Source organism: Panicum virgatum, chromosome 1K (genome assembly GCF_016808335.1).
Source record: "Panicum virgatum strain AP13 chromosome 1K, P.virgatum_v5, whole genome shotgun sequence".
Classification (NCBI taxonomy): domain Eukaryota; kingdom Viridiplantae; phylum Streptophyta; class Magnoliopsida; order Poales; family Poaceae; genus Panicum; species Panicum virgatum.
In genome coordinates this window covers 42619352-42643720 of record NC_053136.1, presented here as the reverse complement: position 1 = coordinate 42643720, position 24369 = coordinate 42619352, and the positions used below count along the sequence as shown (strand labels likewise).

The 24369-nt window shown below is 46.7% G+C and overlaps 1 protein-coding gene, 1 long non-coding RNA gene and 1 pseudogene across 6 annotated transcripts; 2 read left to right on the top strand and 1 right to left on the bottom strand.

The window, feature by feature from the left end:
- Nucleotides 1-9302: 9302 nt before the first annotated feature.
- On the top strand, nt 9303-12721 carry LOC120709543 (gibberellin 2-beta-dioxygenase 6-like). The gene is made up of 3 exons (XM_039995217.1): nt 9303-9962; nt 10977-11319; nt 12071-12721. The coding sequence occupies exons 1-3, from the start codon at nt 9472-9474 to the stop codon at nt 12299-12301; spliced, it is 1065 nt and encodes a 354-aa protein (XP_039851151.1). The 5' UTR covers nt 9303-9471; the 3' UTR covers nt 12302-12721.
- A 1444-nt stretch (nt 12722-14165) lies between these two features.
- On the bottom strand, nt 14166-14624 carry LOC120655490 (annotated as a pseudogene).
- A 3396-nt stretch (nt 14625-18020) lies between these two features.
- On the top strand, nt 18021-23200 carry LOC120709606. Of its 5 annotated transcripts, none has more exons than XR_005689771.1 (7): nt 18026-18916; nt 19769-19801; nt 20777-20896; nt 21018-21109; nt 21537-21637; nt 22552-22653; nt 23069-23200. It is a non-coding gene; the product is annotated as an uncharacterized LOC120709606 (long non-coding RNA). The 5 variants fall into 5 exon arrangements; XR_005689769.1 differs by having other exon boundaries at nt 19754-19801; nt 20754-20896; XR_005689770.1 differs by having other exon boundaries at nt 18021-20896; nt 21537-21837.
- The last annotated feature ends 1169 nt before the right edge of the window (nt 23201-24369 follow it).

Genomic DNA, 24369 nt, shown 5'->3' with positions numbered 1-24369 from the left:
TTTTTTCTTTCCGCGTACAGAAATAATAATGATCGAGCTGTGGAGACTCACGAGTAACCAAGCCCAATTGGACGTCCAACAAGCCCAAGATGTAAACAAGACCAGCATAAAGTCTGGCACTCTCAACAGCCCAAATCGCGAGCCCAGCTTCAGCTTTGTTTGCGGCCCAGTCGTGCTCGACGTCAATAACTGCAAGCAACCTACCATTCGCCACGATTTGAGAAGATTTCTCTCAACGTGCGTGGATTGGTTGCTGATCGTGCTCGTGCTTTGCATTGGCAGGGCCCCGACATATATGCGGACGAGGCATTGGGGATTTGGAACTGGGTGCCTGCCTACAGGTACCAGGTAGGCTGTTCCCATTCCCACGTGATCAGGGGCGTATCTTCTCCCTCTCAATTCCTAGCCCTAGGTACGAGGACCTACCTAGGAATAAGCCCTACCTATCAGAATTCGACAGAAAAAAAAAATGTAGGTGATGAACGGGATCTTTTCTTTTTTACCGATACAAGTACGCAAGTTGCCTACGCGAGGTCCGGCCTGACACGACGTATCAGCTGACTACTTTAAGTATGATGGAGTTTGGAGATTAGGGGATCGTATCGTATCGCAGGTTTTGCGGTGGGCCTACACGGCGCATTCTGTTTTGGCTGCACTGACAGCCATCGATCGATTCTCGTTTTCATTTTTGGCTTTTAATTGCACGATTAGTCGGTCCGATCCTTCAGTCTCAAGTTTGTTTTGAACTACTTTATTTAGTGACCAATCCAGTCATCAAATATATCACTTAAGCTAAGGTCCTGTTTGGTTCAAGAGTGCTTATAATAAAGCCCCCAAATAAGCCTTTTAGCCTCCAAACACCAGGGCTTATTGGAGGGGTTTATTTTAGCACCCCATAAGCCCATAATCAACATGAGAGTGTGCTTATTTGTTGGTGGGCCCACCAGATACTCCCATCCAAGCCTCCTTTGCTGGTGCTTATTTGCTTATATGTAGATCTATATCGCTCAACCAAAAGGAGGCTTGCGGGAGCCTCTGGGCTCTTTGGCCAGTCCTGACGCGCCGCGTCGGACTCTAGGGAAAAAAAATACCACACGGAGATGGAGACTGTCGCGCCACGCAGCAGGCTTTGGCTGCTCGCGTCCATCTTACGCAGTACAGTATGGCTCTTCGTGTCCTGTGCGTCGTCGGTGCCTCCCTATCGTTTCACCCTCCGGACGCTGCCGTCTTCCTCTGTTCCTCGACCCTATCGTTGTTCTCCACCTTCCTTGATAAGCTATCCGTTTCTGCTGCCTCCTCCCTTCTGATCTGGTGTAGTTGGCTTTACCGGCCGGAGCCATCTCCTTGGCCTGGAGCTGCTGCTCTCGCCTCTCAGCCACCACCACGCTTAATCCATCATGCCTAGCTCCGAGCACCATGGCATCCAATGTTCGTTCCCCCAAGTTCGATGCACCTCATGGCTAGCGGCTCTCACCACTGCCGTGACCCGTGGAGGCCCCCTCCATAGCTCGCTGGTGTGTGAGGTGTGCCCTCTGCTCAGTACCGCAGAGAAAGTATCCATTCTGGTCTTGCTGCATCAGAGCATGGTATGATGCCGTACAGACTATTTTGTTTCTCTTTTTCCTCCTGTATTCTTCTTTCTTTTGTATTTCTTTTTAGGGTCTGCTTTTCTTCTTCTAATGTTCTCCATGGCACAAATGCATTTCGTGCATTCAGATCCGCCCCTCTGGATTGGCCAGACTTGAAGGCAGCGATATGCTGGCGGAATAGAAAGGCAAGGCAAGAAGAGGCCATGTTAACATCCACGCCTTCATCTGCTACTTTGTGTCAGGAACAAAAAATATTACATTCTCTCGCGACTTCTTGCATCTTGGACCTCAATGATCTGTTCAGTTGTTTGTGATATAGTTGATTTGATTGATAAATTGATAATGATGAGCAAAACAAGTGATGTACACTAATTGCCAAATATAAGCTAATGCAGTTTAGTACTAATAGAATTCACTGGCTATTCGATTTCAAGCTAATTAGTTATAAGTGACTTTGTTTAACTCTGCAAATGAGATTCTATTTGTTCATTTTAGAATGTGAAATTTCTTTCCTGTATGGCCATTTGTTGCTTATGTAAAATAATGAAAGACAGATTGTCAAAATTGTTGGTGTAAAGCTGTAAACATTGTAGCACTTGCTCTATTTTATCCTATATCCATTGCCTTGGGACGTTGAAGAGATAATGTTCAGTTCTAACATGGAACCATATGATTCAACATTCAGAAAAGAGAGCTGCGCTTGGTTAAAGATTTTCTTAGAGCCAGCAAAAAATGTTTTTTTCCACGAATGCCAGCAAAAAATGGTAACGGTAAGATTTTGGCGGTGTATCATTCGTGCACTTGCAGTTGCAGGTATCTTAGGGCCACAGCACCCCAATTCAATGTTACATGCATCCTTTTACTTGGGCACATATATGTTAACCATTGTTGGTATCTGTTGGAGCAAACATCGAGTTCAGTGGCAGCACATGTCTAGCGTGGGCAACCAAAAGCAGGGAAGCTTTAAGGTATTCAAACCATGGGCTCAAGGGATTTACCAAATTACCAGGAAGTTCCTCCATGGGTTATAGGAGAAGAATTAAAGAAAAACTTTTTCCAGGGTGTATGGCTATTTTCATCCTAACATCTCTAGCCCAGTTTGTGTAAATAAGCAGTTATCTTTTTACACTGGGTATTGCTTCATTCCAAATTTGAAGCCTTTCATTGTTGCAGAGAGCAAAGGAAAATGAGGCACAAACTTCGTTACTGGAACAAACAAATTCGAACGTACATGCGGCCATGATCCCTCATCCCTACCAGGCTGATTGCCAAATAAAACAGAGCGACCATATTAGTATGGTAACATGGGCAGGTGCAGTACAGGCGCGGCGTAGCGCGCCTTTCATCCTAGTTGTGCATAGTCTCCAAACAGAATTGAGGGTTATTTTAAGCCTATCATAGTAGGGTGCTTATTTGCTTAAATTAAAACCTCACTTCCCAAACGGGCTCTTTCATTCCTCATTCTACGTGGAATGTTTGGTAAAGTAAAAAAAAATATCCCAAAACAAAATTTCACATGACGCGTCTTATGATAGCGAAATTCTGTTTCTTTTAAAGAGCAACTCCGGCGGACCCTCAATCTCACATCTTAAATTTGGAGGGCGGAATAAAAAAGTCACACTCCAGCAGACTCTCTATTGAATCACCTATTTTAGGAGGCCTACAACTCCACCCTCCATTCCTGAAGCGTCTCTAGGGAGTCCCATATCCACTGACAAATATAGGTTCCACCCTTTAGATTAAAAGAAAAGGATGAGATTTTAGAGGCAACTGCTGAAGTTGAGATTAAAAAACTAGCCTTCAAAAAATAGAGGGAACCTGAAATCGATCGGGTGCTCTAGCCTAAGAGGGGGAGGTGGTGAATTAGGCACTATTAAAATCTAAACATATAGCTCCAACTAGTTTACACAAAACTTAAACTAATTCAAGCTATCTAGATGTGCAACTACGGTTTACCTTAGTGTGAAACTCTCATCCCAAAAGAGTTTTGCAACCTATAGCCAATCCTAACAAGATACTACACTAAGAAAGTAAAGACACACAAGTTGCAATATGAAATGCGGAAGCTTAATGAGAGGGATGAGAGGAAGCGAACTCTCGACACGAGGATTTATCCTGTGGTTCGAATTGCCACAAAGGCGCCCCTACGTCCACGTTGTTGAAGCACTCACGAAGAGTATCGCTTCCCGGCAATCAAGTCTCTTCCGTGAACACAATCACGGTCACCTTGATCCCGATCTTCACTAAGGGAGATTGCCCATGAAGGAGGGGTCTCCGTCCCCCGCAAAATGTCGTCGACACCGCTCCACACCAAACCGGAGGGTCGTTGACTTGCTGGCGAGCCACCAAAGCTCCAAGGATGGCCGGCGCACCAAGATACAAGGATGGTTCACTCTAGAACCACAGCACAAAGATCTAAATCTTACTTGATCACTTACTCAAGAGCTAACCTAGCACTAACACTCACAAAGCTTGTGCTAAGGACTAAAAATTTGATCTTTATGCTCTTGGATGGCTTGGAGGTGTTCTTGGGTGTGAGTGGGATGTCCAGCAACTCCAGCAATCTTCAAATGGCCGGGGGAGCACATATATATAGGCCACCAACTTAAACTAGCCGCTTGTAGCCGTTAGCAGCTTTTCTGCGTGGGCATCGGAACTTCCGGTGCTTCTGCATCGGTTCTTCCGGTCACTCACAAGCTGAAACTAGCCGTTGGCTTCTCTGACGCTTCTGCAGTTAAGTTGGCACCCATCGGTTAAACCGATGCTATGGTGTCGATTCAACCGGTGACTCTTGATCATCTTGTAGTTGTTGCCCTTGCTGACGTCATTGATCCGACGCCTTGCTCCGACGCACCACCGGTTCAACCGGTGCTGAAGACTTCGCTCCTGCTCGCTTGATATCGTCTCTGGGACATGGCACGTTGAATGCACCGATGCCTATCTTGAAGCCGTCGGTTCAACCGGTGCTTCACTTTTTTCTTCACTTGATCTCCAGAGGCGCTCAGTCCTACACTAATGCCAGAGCGTCGGATCTTCCGACAACCATCGGATGCACCGATGCTATAGGCATCGGTTCTTCCGGTGCTACTGATTTCAGTAGAACTCGTCCAATTCAGCGTTTCTTTGAGTTCTTTCTTCGTGTCATGATTTGCATGACATTTTTTACTTCATCCCTGGGATCTAGACATGTTCACTTAACTAAACCATTAGTCTTATTGATTGTGTTGTCATACGATGACCAAAATCACTCGAAATGGCATAAATGGTGCCATGTTCGTTACAGAACCTGATAGGATCTGATTTGATAGGATCTGATTTGAGAACTATTGCCGGAGATATTCTGGGACTTCGTCGATTTCTTCTTTTTTTTGAAAATCTCATCCTAGATACTATTTGAACTCACACCACACACACTTGCTATGTAACGAGAAACAACAAGCTATATACGAGACTACTGAGTGCAAATGACGGGCGACGTGCAGCAGCGGGAACGCGGGATCACCCGGATCGGGCGCGTCTCGTCATCTCCCCGGCCACGATCGATCGAGCTCAGCTGACGGCTGCCAATGGAGGAACCCTGCGGGGTCTGGGCCGGCCACCGCTGCTTTCGGCCCAATCGATCAGATCAACCCGTGGTGGTGCTCCGAAACTAAGAAAGCCGTAGCGGTCCACTCAAAAAAAAAACGTAGCGGTGACCGGTGAGGATTGAGGAATCTATATTCTTCCTAACGCTCAGCACAGAATTGCCATAGAAAGCATGTCAGGAAACTGCTCCTAGAATTGCCGCGAAAGCTAAGCAGATCTTTGTTTGCACGAGTCGCGATCCGCACGCGGCCGTGGCCATCGACCGTCCCCGCCGGCGTCGTCCGCCCCACCGGCCACAGCTACCTAGCTAGTAGCTAGGTATAGCGACGCGCCGGGCGCGCGAGCGAGTCTCGCGGCGACACGCACGCACCAAGGATGATCAGCGGCTTGCCGACACCGGAAAGGTGACCGGTACTTGTTGGTTTTTATTGCTGACCCACACGGAGCACGCCCCCCCCCCCCCCCCCCACACACACACACACGCACGCACGCACGGGCGGGGCTCGATCGATCAGGCCTTTTCAGCGCGAGGACCGATCGAGAGGAGGAGCTCGAGTTGGTGGCGACGTGCGCGCCGATAGATCGCGCTCGGAGCTTTTCGCTTTGAACACGCACTGGCACTGCTCCGTCGTCGTCGTTTCTTTCGGCGCCGCCACACAGGCCAGCCGCGCTCCGGCTTCGGGGGCACTGTTCCCGCCGGCCGGATGGCGAAAGGACAGCGGAAAGAATTGAAGCTGGTGCGTGTGGTGGTACGGTGGCATATATGCGGCGGTCCCTGGCTGGCCGGGCTCGGCCACATCAGCAAGCTAGCTAGCTATACAGTACGTGCGACACGAGGGTGGAGAGCAAGCGAAGGTGCAGTGCAGTGCAGTGGTCTCTCTCGTGTCTAGGGACCCGGCCGCACGTTTCGCGAGAGGCCAGCGCGCGCCTGCCGACCTCCAACTCCAATTCATTTACGCAATGCAAGGATCGGAGAGGGCCGGCGGCACGCGATCCTTCACGTCGCGATGACGGGCGGCGCGTGCGCGGGGAGCTGCTGGAACCGAGTCGATCGCGCGCGTGACCATGATGTGACGCGTGACATGCATGTGCTATGGTTTTACCGATTCAAACTCTACTACGACTCTAGCTATTAACGTCCAGTGCATGCTAGCTATGTGTTGTATGCGGATGAAACTACAGATCATCGATCAGTTCTTGGTCGGAAGCTAAAATTAGGAGTGAAGTGCCTTTTCACAGTCTATTTTCATATATCCCGATGTGCTCCATTGGACTATAGTCCGAGGGACTACAGGTGTATTTGGTTGAGTTGTGGTTTTTGAAAAAAAAATTGTTGTGAGTTGTAAATTGTGGAAAAGCTGATGTTGGTGCTTTTTGAAGGTGGCGACTGGGTAATTTTTACGAAGTTGTCCACCTCCACAGCAGGTAAAAGCAGGAGGGAGCTGTTTTCAATTTTGTACTAGTTCAGAAAAAAGCAAAAACAGATACAAAAGCAGAACCAAACACACTCGTATATTAGAGGCCTGCTTGGAGTGAAGGTAGCTAGTTGCATAGTGATAGTACTCGAAAATGCACGTATGTGATGCATGGGAACAAGTGGGAGTTGCATTGTCTTCAGCATCGACTAGAGCTAAATAGATAGTTTTAGCTCGGTGGATTAAAACAAATTCTAAACTGAAAAAAAACAATATTTTCTTGATGTGAATAAACACTGATATAATAAATGCCTCAATAAATGAAGGCGAAACGTATGAATATATTTTTTCCTGCTACGACAGTGTAACATATGGTAATGCGTTGATCGATCCTGGCAAATGAGATGGAGGCTTCCAGCTCCTTCTACCCCACATTTTGTTTAATTCGTACTAGAATTAATTAATTAATTAATTAATTGCCAGCAGCAGGCTAGCAGCAGCAGAGGAAATAAAGCTGGACAGCTGACACGATCGACGATATCGATCGAATTAAGACTGTCCACAGCGATAGGAGGAAATGGAGGAGTAAATCTACTGTTTGGCACTGTAGATACACTGTTTGACACTGTAGACAGAGAGGGCGTGGGAAACGAGGCAAGAGCAAATTTGCTCTAGCTCTTGCCATTGTGGACAGCCTAAACGCGTAGAATATGCGGTTGCCCACGCGCGATCCGATGCGTGTGAAACCGTTGAATTCTCGCTCGGTCTGGGAAAGAAAATGTTAACCTGACAGGGAAACCCTTGGATTTTTGTGCCAAATCTCGGACCGGCCGGTAGCCTAGTACTGCATCTTTGGGGGCAGGGGTGCACCTATATAGGAGTATTAGAGTAACAAAAAAGCTGGTGTCTTGGAAAGTTTGTCTGGCCTTCACCTTCAGGGCGAGGAATATAATTGAACAAACTGCCGCCCTTCACATTGCTTTATTCTTCAGGGTTGTAAAGAGAGGATGATACAGTACTGTACTGTACTCCTTCAACAAAACAAACCTTTTAAACCCAGCACCCGCGGTCGGAGCGTCAGCAGTTTGCTTGTCTTGGTAGGATCGCTTTTCAAAAATATTTTGGTAGCATCTGATCACAAGTACTAGGAGTAGAGCTGGGATCAGGGTTGCCCCATCTCTAAGCCGCCGCCCACAGTAAGTTCTTTTTGTGTGTGTGGCCCCAAGCATGACATGCGTGCACAAAAAACATTTAGGTTGTGCAAGGGATCTTGAGGTAATTAACGGTATATGTAAAAATTGTCTTCCTAGCGCGTGCCAAGTAGCACGTCCCATACGTAGGCCTACATACTAGCTCTAGCTATAGACAGGAGGCAACGGCATGGTATTCTGGCGAAAGATGGGCAACAAACTTTTGAGTCCACAAAATATCCCATGGCTCATTTAGAGTGCGTGTGTGTATATAGTATTTTTTTTTAAAAAAAAGAAAACTGTCGTGCGGCGTTGTGTCTGTGGTGCGGGGTTGATCAACGAGCTGCCGTTGCAACCACCGAATCTAGTATTCTGGCTCCTCAAGCAAATGCCCCCACCCGGGCACGGTGCCCCAAAAGGAGCAGCATGCAGCAAATACGGCATGGCCCCTTGTCTGCTGGGAGCCCCATGCGGATCCGTAGCTTGAACGGTCAAACCCATTACAGAAGGGCTTTCTACTTACAGTATTACTCCTTCCACCCTAAAAAAAGTACCACTCTCAGAGTTAAATAATTTCAAATTTGATCAATTTTATACAAATAATCTTAATATCTACGTTAAAAAACAAGTATCATTAGCTTAATTACTATGTAATATATTTTCGTACAAAACTATTTTAAAAATATAAATATTAATAATATTTAAATTAGCCAAACTTAAAATCATTTAACTTATAGGAAACACAAATTGTGTTTTTTTGCACGGAGGGAGTACCTTCGATGGCTATCTCTTTGCTCTCCACCTCCACCGTTCTACGTGTGCACGTCCATATTCTTGTGCGGATCTCCGAGCGAGGGAGAGTGAGTAATCCATGCGACTACGTACTGACCCCGGTGAGGAGTGGGGAACGAACTGGGGAATGTGGCACGGGACCATGTCGCGGCCGCGCCCGTATGCCTCCCGGCGGGACACGCAGCGCGGCCACCGCCCATGACCTGCTGCCGCCGATCGGCCGATGGACGCCGCCGCCGGGGCCCGGGGGCCCGACAACGCTGTGCACAACTACACCCTTCGAGAAGGATCCCTGCTGCATGCCCAGTTGCCCATACGTACGCGCACAACTACACCCTTCGAGAAGGTGTCCGCGTCGCCATGCACGCCCGGTGTCAGTGACAGCCCCGCTCTCGGTGCTCGCCGTCATGGTCGCCGCTGGCCCGGTCAAAACCCCGCTCTGCGACTGCGCGTCGTCGCCCCTGCCGCCTCCAAGTGTCGTGTCGGCCCGCGCCGGCGCGCCTCCGGGTGGCAGCTTATTTAATTAAAACGCCTCGCCCCGGCCCCGCGCCCGATCGGGCCGGGCCGCCTGGCCCACGCAGCGGGTTAGTTAAAGCTTCGTCGCCACGAGCGTGCGCGTACTGTGCCAGCGACGGTGCGCTCGTGCCCGAGGCGGCAACCCAGCCAAGCGCCCAAGCCACCGCGCGCGCGTCGCCCCCTATAAATAGGGGAAGCTTCTTCGGCCTGTGCGCAGCGGTAGCACAGGGCACAGGCAGGCAGGCACAGCTAGCTCCCGATCAGCTAGAGCTTCGTTCCGCGTTCCTTGTTGCGCGCGCACTCGGCTCCAGCGAGTTCGAATTCTTGCGCAGCTTGCTATAGCCCGTTCGAGTGTTCGACAGCCGGGAGCTGAGCCAACCTGCCATGCCGGCCTTCGCGGGGGGCGGCGCAGCGGAGCCGCCGCTGGCGGACAGCTACCACGCGCTGCTCCGGAGCTGCGGCGGCGACGACGATGGTGCGCGCGCGGCAGTGGCGGCGGCGCCGCCCGTGGCGGAGTGCGAGCTCCCGATGATCGACGTCGGGTGCCTGACGGGCGGGGGCGGCGCCGGCTCGGAGGCGGAGCGGGCGGCGTGCGCGGCGGCCATCGCGCGCGCGGCGGAGGAGTGGGGCTTCTTCCAGGTGCGCAACCACGGCGTGGCGCCGGAGCTCCTGGACGCGATGCGGCGGGAGCAGGCGCGCCTGTTCCGCCTGCCGTTCGAGGCCAAGGCCTCGGCCGGCCTGCTCGGCGGTTCCTACCGCTGGGGCACCCCGACCGCGACGTCGCCGCGGCAGCTCTCCTGGTCCGAGGCCTTCCACGTCCCGCTCGCCGCCGTCTCCGGTGACGCCTGCGACTTCGGCGGCCTCACCACCCTGAGGTTGTTGTTGTTCTTCCTACACAACTACTGTACCACTCATGACTCACCCTCCCTCCCTCCCAATTTAGCTACCGAGAAGTACGATGCTTTTTCTCATTTTTGTGCATAGTTACGCGGCCAGCATCAACGAAGGGAACTTATTTTTTTTGAAAAAAATACTAGATAGAACTAGTTCATTCTGCTTGAGCATTTCTCAAGTATACCAGGAAATAAAATAAAATCCATCGTGAACAAAAGGTTTTATTTCCCGTCCTAGCGGTAGGGACTGGTAACTAATAATAAAATACGATGCGATGGGACGCGGGTGACTAGTGGTAGTGCGGCGGAATAAGTACCAGCAGGCCGGACACGACGTAAAAATCAGGCCTGGAAAAGGAGAGGCGCTTGGATTCACGGCGGTTAAACGCTCGAGCTGGCGTGGCAGAATCGCCTTTCCTTTTCGCTGGAGTAGCCAGCAAGTCAGCTCAAGCCTCAAAGTAGTGGGCTGTTAACGCGCCTCTGATGTGGAAAATACTGCCGACCGGTCCGTCGAGGCTCCCGCGATTAGTCCTGGCCCCATGCATGATGGGTACAATTAGGCTAATGACAATTAGAGTATAAGTGTGTCCAATCAGTTGTCCTCTCACGGGTTTAGTGATCGGGGAAGGAAATTAAAGAGAGCGGGGCTCGTCCGCCATTTTTTTAGTTTTTTTTTGGTTTGAGGATCACACTCGAGTTAGTCAAGCATTGATGTAGGACGTATTTTTTTTCTTATGTGTTCTTTGTATTTCTTTCGTTTTTAGTATCTAAATAAAATAGCATGCTAGGTGTGGTCTCTACTAAATATCTGAATCTACTCTTTTAATATTTTAATGATTGAGCTAGTCAGCTAGAAGGAACCATTCTAGACTTCTAGTTAGCGGTTACTAGTTGCATAGAAAATAATGGGGAAATAATTGAAGTCCTCAGGTCGGCACAACAATATCGATAGTTTATTACACGATGCCATCGTCATCTCACGCGCGGTCGCCGCAGGGACGTGACGCGGGAGGTGGCGGGCGCCATGTCGAAGCTGGCCGGCACGCTGGCGCGCGTGCTGGACGAGGCCCTCCGCCCCGGCGGCGCCGCTGGGGAGCAGCGCTTCCCGGAGGGGTGCGACGAGACGACGTGCTTCCTCCGGCTGAACCGGTACCCGCCGTGCCCCGTCTCGGCGGACGGCGCCGCCTTCGGCCTGGTGCCGCACACCGACAGCGACTTCCTCACCGTGCTCTGCCAGGACCACGTCGGCGGCCTGCAGCTCATGAAGGGCGCCGCCGGGTGGGTGGCCGTCAAGCCGATCCCCGGCGCCCTCATCGTCAACGTCGGGGACCTCTTCCAGGTACGTACGAGCGCACACCGATCACGTTGCTCGATCCATCTAGATTCTAGCTGTTCGCGATCGATCGATCCCCTTGGTTCCGCCGATGGGTCCACATCGTCCGTCCGTCGTCCTAGCAGCTACGTATCTAGCTACCTAGTAAATTAAAGCCTAGCTAGCTACCTTGTTTTGCGCACGTGGAGCATCGGTCACAAAGACACAACAGGCTGTGTTTTGCGCACGTGGAGCATCGGTCACAAAGACACAACAGGTTGTGTTTAGTTTCAAAATTTCTCTCTCCAAACTTCACTATTCACCTATCACATCAAATTTTTTGCCTCATGCATGGAGCATTAAATATAGATAAATAAAAAACTAATTGCATAGTTTTGATGTACACGATGAGACGAATCTTTTGAGCCTAGTTAGGTCATAGTTAGGTCATAGTAGGATAACAATTACCACAAATAAACAAAAAGTGCTACAGTGTGCTGCAGTGTGCGATGCGACATTTTTACCACCATTTTACGGATCTAAACACAGCCAGATCCGTAAAAAGGTGGTAAAAACACGGCTGACCTGTCCATGCATGATACACCAGTACTAATTAAGATCAGATGATGATTGTTTTTAGAAATGAGTAGTACTAGATAGTATGCGCCGTACGAATGCTTGTGTTTTACAATATGTCAGCATCGTGCATAATGCACTGTAATCCCGAGGTGTTCGTCCTCCCCTAATTTTTGTTTTAATTTGGTTGCACATTTTGAAGGCGTGGAGCAACAACAGGTACAAGAGCGTGGAGCACAAGGTGATGACCAACGCGACGACCGAGCGCTACTCGGTCGCCTTCTTCCTCTGCCCGTCCCACGACTCGCCCATCGGCGCGTGCGCGGAGCCTTCTCCTTACAGGACGTTCACGTTCGGGGAGTACAGACGGAAGGTGCAGGAAGACGTCAAGAGAACCGGGAAGAAGATCGGACTCCCCAATTTCCTCGTCTAGGTTTGCATGCGCGACGATGTTAGTCTACAAATCCTTCCCACAAACCCATCCTTGTTTCATTCTGGCCCTTGTCATGTCAACCCATGCATGTTTCTTTCTGTATACCAGCAGCATTGTACAGTGGAGAGTGCAGTGTGATTGGTGCAGTGATTAGTTACTAGCTGGCTAGCTAGGTTGTAGCTTAATTGATGTAGCCAGCTACTAGCCCACACAAGAAAGTAGTAGGATCTATACTATATCGAGAGCGTGCACCTAGGATATGTAGAGATGTTTTTTTTTTCTCCTGTTGATTGTCTTCCTTAACCTACTCCTGCTAAAACATGGTTGTATGCCGATGGGAATTTCTATGTGTTGTGCATGCATGTACAAGAAGTACTGAACTATACTTTATATTGTACACTTTAGTTAGTTCGTTGCTTTTGGGTTCTGCTTCGTCCGGCCACAAAATCTAGCTTGTCGTTTAATTAGAAGTGTACACTTTTGAATCGGCTGCAAATTGGTTTTGAAGGTTGTTACTTGTTAGTTTGTCATCAGGGCACAGCAAGTAGGCTTCGTCTGTCCCTGTCCCCTGCCCGATCCGAGTAGGCCGGGCGGCGTCAGCATAGTGGGCTGTTGGGCTGTGACGGCGTCAGCATAGAGTGGAAGGAACTCAGCCTGCTCCTGCTTCCTGACTCGTGAATTAATAACTTCCGGCCCAAATCTAGTGTTCTCCAGCAAGAAGCCCTGTAGCCTAGCAGTTATAGCTTACAAGAGCCTCGGTGGCATCTGATGCCCTGAGTTCGACTCCCCATAAGAGCTAATATTTTGTGCATTCAGTAGTTGACGATGTTTTTATAGATAACGAGACGCTTGTGGTGACTTCGTCAATCTCGAGGATTTGCTGGCTTAGTCTTCGAAGATGCTCATAGAGATAGAATTTACGTACATATGTTCATAGATGTGTGAGTGTGTGTACGTTGTGAGCGTCTGAATTGTATTGTGTAATCTAAAAAAAGCCCTATGACCAACTGAGGGCTTGCGTCATACATGGCAGCTGTTCTTTTTGCACAAGCACTTGCGCGCGTGTGGCGCCCTTCGTCTTCACTCGCCGTCGGGTAAGTTCTCGGTCCGTCGGAGCCAAGATATTTTTCTTAAGGGAGCCAGGCCAACACCATATTCGTAACAACTGATGGTTCACAAAGAATAATTCAATATATACACCTACTCCATCTGTTTCAAATTACAAGTTGTTTGATTTTTTTTACTTTAGGTTTGACCACTTGTTTTATTTAAAAATTTGTACAAAATATCAATTTTTTTGTTGTGGCTTGCTTTATCAATACAAGTTCTTCAAAAATGATTTGAATTTTACTATGTTTGCACAAAAATTTAAGATAAGTGGTCAAATAACTTGGGTTTAAAAAAAATCAAACAGCCTATAATTTGAAACAAATGGAGTACTCAAAACCCATATCTCATATATATATCCGCACTAAAGGATTACAAATGGAAACACACGAAACTAGCAAGAGAAGGAGAGATATGCATATATAAATACAAATTGTAGTTTACTACAAGTGCATAACCTCCGCTTATCTTGAGCATATATTTGTCTAAACTAGGGGCATTAATAGCAACTAATTAAAAGAAAGGGTGGAGACATAATCATGAAAATGCACATGCACATGTGTCCGATAAATTTATCGGGGAAATCTGAAAATTATGTATTGTGTAAATTCATAGTATCTCAGATAAAGAATTATACCTTCTATAAAGGAATTATAAGAGGTAAATTAACAAGTATAATCACGCTTTTGGTACGGACCACATTGCTATTGCTAGTTATTAAATAAACAAAATCAAAGATCCTAAGGAACTCGCTACGCTAACAAGGCTTCTTGCAAAAGCACTTGCGCATGGCATTATGCAGCTTGCACTCGCCGCCATGGAAGCCCTCCTTCTGGCACACCTCGGCGCAGGTGTCGCTGCTCAACAGCTCAAGCAGAAGCCCTTGAACTGGTGGCTCTGCGACAGGCAATGGTTCTTCTCCTCCTCCTCCTCCTTCTCCTCCTCCTCTTTCTTCTTCTCCTTCTCCTTATCCTTCGTTAGGGACTTTGCGGTCTTCTTGGCAAACTTTGATTTCTTCTTGGCATCGATCGTCCCTATCTCTGCATGGTACATACAGGCATCGATCACACTTTATCTATCCCATTGCGGCGTGCAGATCGGATACCTTAATAAACCCAATACTATTAGATGGCTAATGACAAATTAATGCTTGACGCCTATGGTAATCACCTGCTGCGACGAGGAGGAAGAGGACCATGCCACGAGACAGTGCCATCTCTCGTTAACCAGGAACGACTGAACCAGCCTTGATGGACGATGCAGGTCTGGAGGAACGCCAATGGATACACTGGAACTGAACATGTTTAGCACATATATAATTATATAAATATGATATAGGGCTGCCTTCAACCTTGGATTAGTCAAATGCTTAATTTGGAACTAGCAAGCATGACCTAACACTATATTTAACAGCTGCTAAGCTGGGCGTATTTTCTCGAATTGGAAGAGGCTTGTAGCGTTCATGCCGGAAGCCCGGAACTGCGCCTGATTATCATTTTTTTTTTTGAAAAGAAGACTGCCTGTTTAGTCTGCCTCACAAAGTGGAAAAAAATTTCTATGCAGGAAGCAGGCTGCAAACGGCTCCCCCTGCAGGCTGCAGCCCCGACCCTAATGCGCGCCGCATGTCCTGGTGGCCGGAGAGTTGTTGCTCCCATATGCCCTTGTTTAGAAAGCAACATGTCAAGCTGCAATGAACCAACTACGCAAATACGTTCTGGTTCCTTGTACAGATAAAAAAAATGAAGGATTGATGCTGCTCTATTCCAGTATATGATGTACTGATCACAATGTAGATGTAGTTTGTTTTAAAGGATCAGTGAGCGATGTGACGACTACTAGTACTTCTGTAAAATAAAATGAAAACTGCTGTTACTTGCTACCCTGCTTGTTCCAGTCCTGAATGCATCATGTATGAACCAACAAAGTGGAACTGCAAACTAGTTAAATTCTGTAGCAACAACAAGAAATCTAGGTTTCACATGCTTTTTTTAGGAATTTAAATTTTTTTGAGCAATTGGTTTCACCTTCTTGGTTACGTTTATTGGAAGCGGTTTGCAGATTACTGTTTGAAGTCACTATATAGTATTAGTAGCCACTTCTGTTTGTCATTGTCATTCTCAGTTGCCGGTTGCAACGTTAGTAGCTAGGTAGCAGACAACATCAGTGATGCAAATACCCTGAACAAAAGACCAGCTGGACAGGACAGTTGTGCTTCTTCAGAGCTGCACGCTCCTCTGCTCTTCATCAAGAGAAACCAACCCATGAGGACTCCTTGGAGATCTTCCTAATCTTGGTGCTTCACGGGCATGAACCTGCTCGACTACCTCCGAGACATCAATGGGGCGAGAATGAGACGGTCGCTCCAAACGCCAGCCTTGACTCGGGAGGCCGTCAGCACGGACCGAGCAACGACGTCTCACGGCCGATGACCCCAGAAAGCCGGCGGCGAGAGCGAGACTGCTGGGCCCTCCAGGCTCCAGCAGCCGTGGCTGCGCCATGCTCGCACCGTCGCAGTGCTATCCTCTAAAATCTTGGCCGCAAACGCCCGATCTAACGGCTATCAGTGTCAAAGACCAAGGCCAAGGGGCCCTCCACGAGCTCCTCCTCAGCTTCGTGCTTGGGCACGCCGGAGCGGCGCCACGTCCCGGCTGCTCATGGCCGTCCCCGTCTCCCCGACACCCTCGAGGTTGCAGCACGAGTACCTGCAGACAGGCCCACAGCATCATAGCCCTGCGGTGAGCTTCGCCTAGGCGCCATCACGGCTCCTCACCCTCGGCATTCGGTAAATACCGAACTCATCCTCGACATTCGGTAAATACCGAGCCGTTCGGTTCGGTTAGGTTCTTGGGTGACATTGCAAATTCGGTTTCTTATAAATTGGTATCGATCAGTAAATTGGTTTGGAGATGGGTTGGGTTCATCCCTATATTTTGGGGTTGGGTTCAACCTACCTAGTGTTTGTTTAAAGGGTTGGATTGTTCCAGTTTTCTGTTTGATTTAAAGTTCACATATGTGGGTTGAGATGACTGTTTGCAACGCCGTTAGACAGCCTTGTGGGGGCCAACATGTCAGTCTCTTTATTCCCCTTCTTCCCCTTCCTTCCCCTTCTTCCAACTGGAGCTACCCCTGCGCCGCTCCTCCCCCCTCGCCAGGCGACGCCGCTCCTCCCTCCTCCGCGCGGAGCTCCGACGGCGCCGCTCTGCCCTGCTCCGCGCGGAGCTCCGCCGACACCGCTCCTCCGCCTGGAGCTCGACGAGCCCGGCCAGTGCCGCCCCTCTTTCCTCCGCGCGGAGCCCTCCCCCGCTCACGGACGGATCGATGACGCCGTGCAAGTGGCTCGGGTGGTCCGCTCGATTTGGGCGGACCACTCCGACCCGGATCTAAGAGGTATATTCCCCTTTGAGGATGAACCCAACCCATCTAGTATTCAAACTAAACACCTGTGAAAATGGGTTCGACCCAACCCAACCCACTTCAACCCTTGAACCAAACACAACCGACCAGCTGGACAGGACACTTGTGCTTCTTCAGAGCTGCACGCTCCTCTGCTCTTCATCAAGAGAAACCAACCCATGAGGACTCCTTGGAGATCTTCCTAATCTTGGTGCTTCACGGGCATGAACCTGCTCGACTACCTCCGAGACATCAATGGGGCGAGAATGAGACGGTCGCTCCAAACGCCAGCCTTGACTCGGGAGGCCGTCAGCACGGACCGAGCAACGACGTCTCACGGCCGATGACCCCAGAAAGCCGGCGGCGAGATCGAGACTGCTGGGGCCCTCCAGGCGCCAGCAGCCGTGGCTGCGCCATGCTCGCGCCGTCGCAGTGCTATCCTCTAAAATCCTGGCCGCAAACGCCCGATCTGACGGCTATCAGTGTCAAAAGACCAAGGCCAAGGGGCCCTCCACGAGCTCCTCCTCAGCTTCGTGCTTGGGCACGCCGGAGCGGCGCCACGTCCCGGCTGCTCATGGCCGTCCCCGTCTCCCCGACACCCTCGAGGTTGCAGCACGAGTACCTGCAGACAGGCCCACAGCGTCATAGCCCTGCGGTGAGCTTCGCCTCGGCGCCATCACGGCTCCTCACCCTCGGCATTCGGTAAATACCGAACTCATCCTCGACATTCGGTAAATACCGAGCCGTTCGGTTCGGTTAGGTTCTTGGTGCCATTGCAAATTCGGTTTCTTATAAATTGGTATCGATCGGTTTCTAAAAAAAATTGGTACTGAGAAAATTGGGTATTGGTAAATTTGCTTCGATTTCGGTATTTACCGAACAGTACTGAACTGATTACAGAGAGGATGCAATAGCAGGTTCAAAGACTAATTTTAACATCATTTCATAGATCATAGATAATAATAGTGCAAAATATAAATATATATAAAAGTCCAAATAACTATAATTATGAGTGCCAAAATACGTAATATAGTAGTCTACAATAGTACAATCAATCTATATCTATATCTATACTATAAATCTATCTATCTATACTATAAATAAAAGTTGAAAGAATTGAAATCTTCTCCACCAACAATAATCTACCCACTCTCCTCACATCCCAACTCCTGGCGGCCCACACGTCAGCTTGTTTGACGAAACCTCTGGCGGACCCAGCAGAACGAGAAAGATTCCACCAAACATCGCTGTTTTTTCTCACCTCCTCGCGCATACCCGCTTGCGTACCCGCCCGACACAGCCTCCCAATCCTCCGTGAAATCAGCCAATTAGTCAATTCAATTTGGAAGCAATCCACCGCTTCCATTCTCCTCCCGATCCTCGACGCCCCTACACCTCCCCATCTGCACTGCGAGGGCGAGGGGAGGCCGGGTGGGATGATGAGGCGGAGCAGGGACGCCGGTGAGGGGCGGATGGCGTCTGGCGAGGCCGCACTGGCGCGGCCGGCGAAGTGAGGTGCAGCACGCCGGTGGAGGGGTGGATGGTCGGGCCAGCGCAGGGAGCCGTGCACCATTAGAGGGGCGGAGGGCGAGGCGGCGGCACGGCGCAGGGAACAAGCCCCACGGCCGACGAAGCGCCGCGAGGAACTTCTGGAGGGGCGGACCGGTGGAGGTTCGGGATGGTACAGGGATGGCGGAGGTTCCGGATCCGCATCGCCATGCCGCGGCTACCCCTCCCCATATGGAAGGAGCTCGAGCAGCGGTCCGGCGCTCGATTTCGTCGCGTGGAGGCGAAGCTGGCCACCAGGTACGCATGGCACTCCAAATTCGCCGCCGCCAAGTAAGGAATACTCCCAAGTAAGACGCGTACCAACTCCATGAGTCAAAGACCTCCGTGGGCCGCCTCGCTGAGAAGCTCTCCGCACCCGCTTCAGTATCCGGCGCGGCGTCGGCGCCACCCTCCCCCAACGTGCTCCCGGAGATCCTCCGCCACACCGTGCCCATCAGAGGGCCGCCTCGCTGAGAAGCTCTCCGCAACCGCGAGCGTCCACCCCGACGCGCTCAACCTGCTCCTTTCCTACGTCTCGCTGCTGCAGGCCACCTTCGGCTCAAAAAGGTATTAGCCTCTCCCAGTCTCTCTCCCATTGTATTGTGTACACAGATAATTTCCAGCAGGCGTGAAGTGAAAAAAACAAATCAATACCAATTTACATGTACACTATAGTGGCACAGGTGAAGTGAAAAGAGCAAATCTTCATATTTTTATATGCAAACGATGGTTAAAAAAGAAACTTTCATTCAGATAGGATCATCTTTTTCTTCGGATTCTTTTTTCAGAAGTGCTCAACATAACCTTATCAAGCTTATTTAGTATCCTGTCGATGTTTGCTCTTGTTTGCATACTTTGAAAGCAACAGCTTTCTGTCCACTATGATTATCAAGCGTATTAAGTATCATGGGCTTTGGTGATTGATTCATGTGAGCAGTGATTATCAAGCTTTAGTTGCTGCTATTCTTCTCGGTAATTTTTAAATGCCAAGCAGGCTCCTCTGGTGGTTGATAATTATAGATTCATGTGTAGAGATATTACATATTTTTACCTTGTTGGAAGTAGTACTTGTTCAGCAAAATGTCGGTTTCCTCCCATGTATAGAAATAGAAGTTATAAAGATCAAAAGTAGTACACAGGCAACTTTTTAGCTTATGGTTGTGAACATTAGTACGTAGCTTTTCACAGAAAGAAATAAAATGATTACATGGTCAAAATAGTTATATTGATGGTACCTGAACCAAAACTTGCTTAAGAATCATGACTATGTTCATGACATTGTTGCTCTGTCTTGTATTTATTCTTTTTTCCATGATATTTTTTATGAGTGTATTGTTACATGTCGAGGATATTGCTTTCTGATCTTTTTTTTTTCCCTCCTTTGCATATATACACCATATGGAGGCTACATTCTAGCAGTACATCAAGAGAAATAATGAGGTGCTTCTACAGGTATGATGCTGCTCAGTATTTTCGAATAAGCCGAAACATCCAATGAGAGTAATTATCCTTGAAATATGAAAACTGGTCATTTTGTAAAGCAGGTTCAATTTTAAAAGGCTCTATCACATGGTCTCTGAATGTCTAGACTCTTGGGTGCCTATAATAATTGTTGTGTGCCTGCAGGGTTCTATGAGGTCTCTTTCTTGTTAGTGGTTAGATGACAAGAGTGCTCAAAATGTGGTTGGTGGTTTCTGAATGGTTCCTATTGGGGGAATATAGAGGCTAGATATGCTTTACACTCTTCAGAAATATAATCTTTACCATTATATTATATTTAGATATTCAGTATAGTATTAGATTATATATATTTAGCTCAATATATTCCAATCATGATGTTTCCTGAGATAGCATGGATTTATATATAATAAATCTTATCTAAACTAAGATAAGTTCTTGCATGCTCCTAGACTACAAAAGAGAAAAAACAATTTTAAGAGGCCAAAGCATCTTCATTAATTCTTTTTAATTTGGCTTACTAGCTGTCTGTAAAACTTGGTTATGGTCTGAGAAACACAACTCTAAATGTCTGCCACTTGAAACTGAGAACCAAATTTTCCTTTTTAATACATTGGATATTACATATATGTTTATTTTTGGGAACCACCTTTTTTATGGAGTGTACTTGCAAAAAATTAGACATAGATATCGTATCGTCATCAATTTTTTGGGTTTCCATTTCAATCCCATGGGTAAGCTTAGTTATTTAGTAATAATATGATTTGGAACGATATTAATGCTATGCGACTAAATTTGAGTACCAGCATTTAAATCATAGTTTGATAATTATTAACCTTGCCTAAGTTTCATCATTGCTCATGATGGCTGAGTAGGACCAATTGTTCTATGTCTAGAATTGTATCCTGTGCTTCACCCAACTATGATATTATGCTCTAAATTTCAGCTACCATTGCTGCACATGAGCAGAGATTGTGGAGCCCGCACTGCCACTCTATGATGGCATGTTTTAGGCTAAAAAGCTTGGATTGTCAAAGGAGTAGCTGCTGGAAATTCTACCATGTGTGGATGGTGCCTTATTAAATTAAGGTAGGAAGCTTGATGTCTCAATGGTACGAGATGTGCAGTTGCACTTGTTTTGTTGTTGGCACAGTTTATGTTGCATGTTATGATATGGAGATCATTTTCAAATTTTGATTATGTTCCACAGAATACTATTAGAGATCCAGAGGACTCCACAAAAACTTATCCCTGTTTCAACCCAGAAGATACATCAGGTTTCAGGGACCTAGATAAACACGGGTAATGTTGATGGTTTTCAAGTTTTCAACAATAGATTTGCCATTCTCCATGTGCAAGTTATGGTGATTTGATCAACTGTGATTCAATCTGTAATTTTTTTTAGTGTACTAAATGTCGCCGATTCCCTTGAAATGAAATTAGTACATTACCATATTTGTAGTAGGCAGCTTGTTCTCCAGAAAACAAAATTAGCCCACACCACCGCTTTGCTATTTGCTCTTCATTTATGCAACTTGTTGTAACCAAAATCCATGTTCATTCTACTAGCAAATGTTTCTTTTAAATGTACTAGCAAATGGTTGAGCAGGTGGGTAATTGATCTTGTTTCATAATTATCATTTGGATTCACCCATCCAGCAATCATCAAATAAAAGGCAAGAGAAACTTCTGGTTTTAGGTTTCTAACTCGCATCTTTGCTGCTTGTAGAGTTTTAGGCTTTTATCTTTCTGAAAGCTAAATGACTTCACATCGTTCAGTAAGGAAAAAAGTCGAGAGACCTCAATCCGGAAGCTGAAGCTGTAGACGTGGTATGGTGAACTGCTAAGGAAGCATCTGCAGTAATTGCAAGCAAATCGATTCAGATTAAGTTTTGCAAGCAAATTACCTGAATCATGATTGCTTGAATCTTGATACATTTGATGAGTAGAAATAACGAAAAGTGTTGTTCAGTGCCAAATCTCTTATTAGTACTATTGATATTGCACTCCTGATTCGATTACAATCACCAGTAAGACGCTTTGCTCAATATGAAGTATATCCCTCGATCTCCAGGGTCGATTGTACCAGGATACATTTTAGGAGGTTCTATTTGCATATCTATCTATGCTAACCTCTTTTTATATTTTGAAGATATGTCAGTATCTGAATTAGCAACATAAATCCGTATATTGAGAGATTGCCTGAATGTTGAGAGATTTATATTGTAATAGTGAACACATCTTCTCTGTGCACAGTTAGTAGATAATGAAACCCTGAACAGACAATATTTGTCCTTTAATCAGGATTGAGATAAGGAAATAAAGTAATGGATTAGTGTTTGGGTGTTATCTGTTTTGTTGAAAGTTTTCCCATGCTTATATACTCCACGATCCAAACTTAAATGGGTGTTACATACAAAGATATGAAAATTGGATCCGATTAGCAGCAATGCTAGGAGGAATTAGTTTATTGGAGGAAACAGATATATCCTATAGACCTTATTACCAGCAATGTTCTTCTGTCTATTTCATGCTTGTCCCTATCCTCCTAAACTAATTTTGTTAAACCCGTGGCTGATGATAATTCGGTTAAGCTATCCTAACTAACCATCGTGTATATGGGATGCACGAGGATATATTTGCTACTCATCAATAGTAGAACCCATCAATGTATTTCATGATTCCAGTTCTATCTTCTATTTTTGCACTCATATGGCAGTAACAACATGCTATTTTTGTTCCAGGATGCTACATGAGCGCTTCAGTTCCAGCTCAATCTGCATACATGATTTGTTTCCAAGAAGTCCTTATGGTCATTGTGCCTGTCTAACCAAAGACGAGTCAAGGTACATACCATGCTTCTTAATCAACCATTTTATTTGTGTACACATATGCTTGGAAAAAATCTGTCGTATAGTATTATTTTATTCTAAGTTGGGTTAAGAATATTTTACTCAAATATATGTCTGGTGTGAGTTTATGCTAATTGATTAAAGGAATTTTGCTAGCTGATAATATATGTGTGGTCCTGCTGCTAAAAAAATATATATATGTGGTCCTGTTTTGTCCAATGTCCACTGCTTTACTGCTGTGGTTAGGCTCTCTAATTCAAATATGATGCTATCTTCAGTTATGTTGAATAGTTTACATTTTGAGCCTTCAAGGTATAAGGTTTCTCTGCATAAGCTTCTATTGGTTTTACAGTGAATTTTGTTCCACATAGGATTACCTATAATAAAGTTTCTATTTGTTTCTTGGCAGGTTTCATACAATTTATTGGCTAGAATAATCTCCTGTGACCCATTCGGTTACCAACTCTCTCAAACGTGTGGTGGTCATCGTGTCATCTGTTCTCTTCTTCAGAACTCCACTTTTACCTTGCCTTAGGCATGTCACACTTAAACTGATGCTATGCTTCATGCATGTACCAATAACCCATCATCTAATTTATCTGTATCTGAATTGCATTGTTGTTCTTGCTTGCAGGAACTGGTATTGCTCTTGCTGGAGTTTGATCCGAGCTGCTTTTTCCCTCAAGCTGTTTGATCCAATCTGATTGTCAGCCTTAAGCACCATATTAATTTACACGATTTGAGGAGGGGCGCTGTGTTCACCTTTTGCTCTTTATCCTTGAAAATTTATGTGGAACATGAGTGAAATAAAATTAACATTAGATCAAGCAGTCTACATTAGACTAACTTCAAACTTTGAAAATGCTCCTATCTTGAATTTTTCAGACCTTCCCTGTACATGCAAACCTATCTTCTTTCCATGCTCTATTTCTGGTTATGCAAATATTAAGCGCTTTTGTTTGATGTACGATTATCAAGGATACTGATTAAAATGGTAGCTTAGCTTGTTGGTTTTGTACAGTTTAGTAAACAATTGTTTTGCTGGTAATAACCAGCATAGATTGCTGTCGTTCCACTGAACATACATAACACATGAAAAAACTTGGAACAAAAATTATGCTGTATTTTCAGTTCACTCAGTGTAGTTTACTCATGTCGACTTTTCTTATACTGTTGGTTTCTTTGTAAGTTCCAAGATAGTTGCCAAAACAACTTAAATTAAATGGCCTGAGCCCCTGTATGGCAGAGCTCATTTGAGCTGTCGAGGTTAATTGGATATCTTACTTGATAATATGGTTTCAAGTTACAAGTGTGTCTCTTAATGATAGCTGGTGGAGGATCCCGGAGTCACGTCAATGCTAGAGAGTACCGTTGCTTCAAGCTATAAATTTGAGGTGGTCAACTCAATGTGTTCTTTCGTTCCGGTCGGCAATGAAACTTTGTTATTTATTAATGAGATTTTTTATTAGTTGTTCGATGCAATCAAATTATTTATTAAACACGTGCATATGGCACGTGCATCTCTACTAGTAATGTAACAACACTCAAACTTATCACATTTCATGTAAGTTCGGTAAACTCGGTTCGGTTTCGGTATTTATCTCGGTAATTCGGTTTCTAAAAACTCGGAACTGAAATAGGAACCGAATATTTCGGTTTCGATAATTTTGGTTTGGTTCTCGGTATTTTGTGCCCAGGGTTAACAGCTCC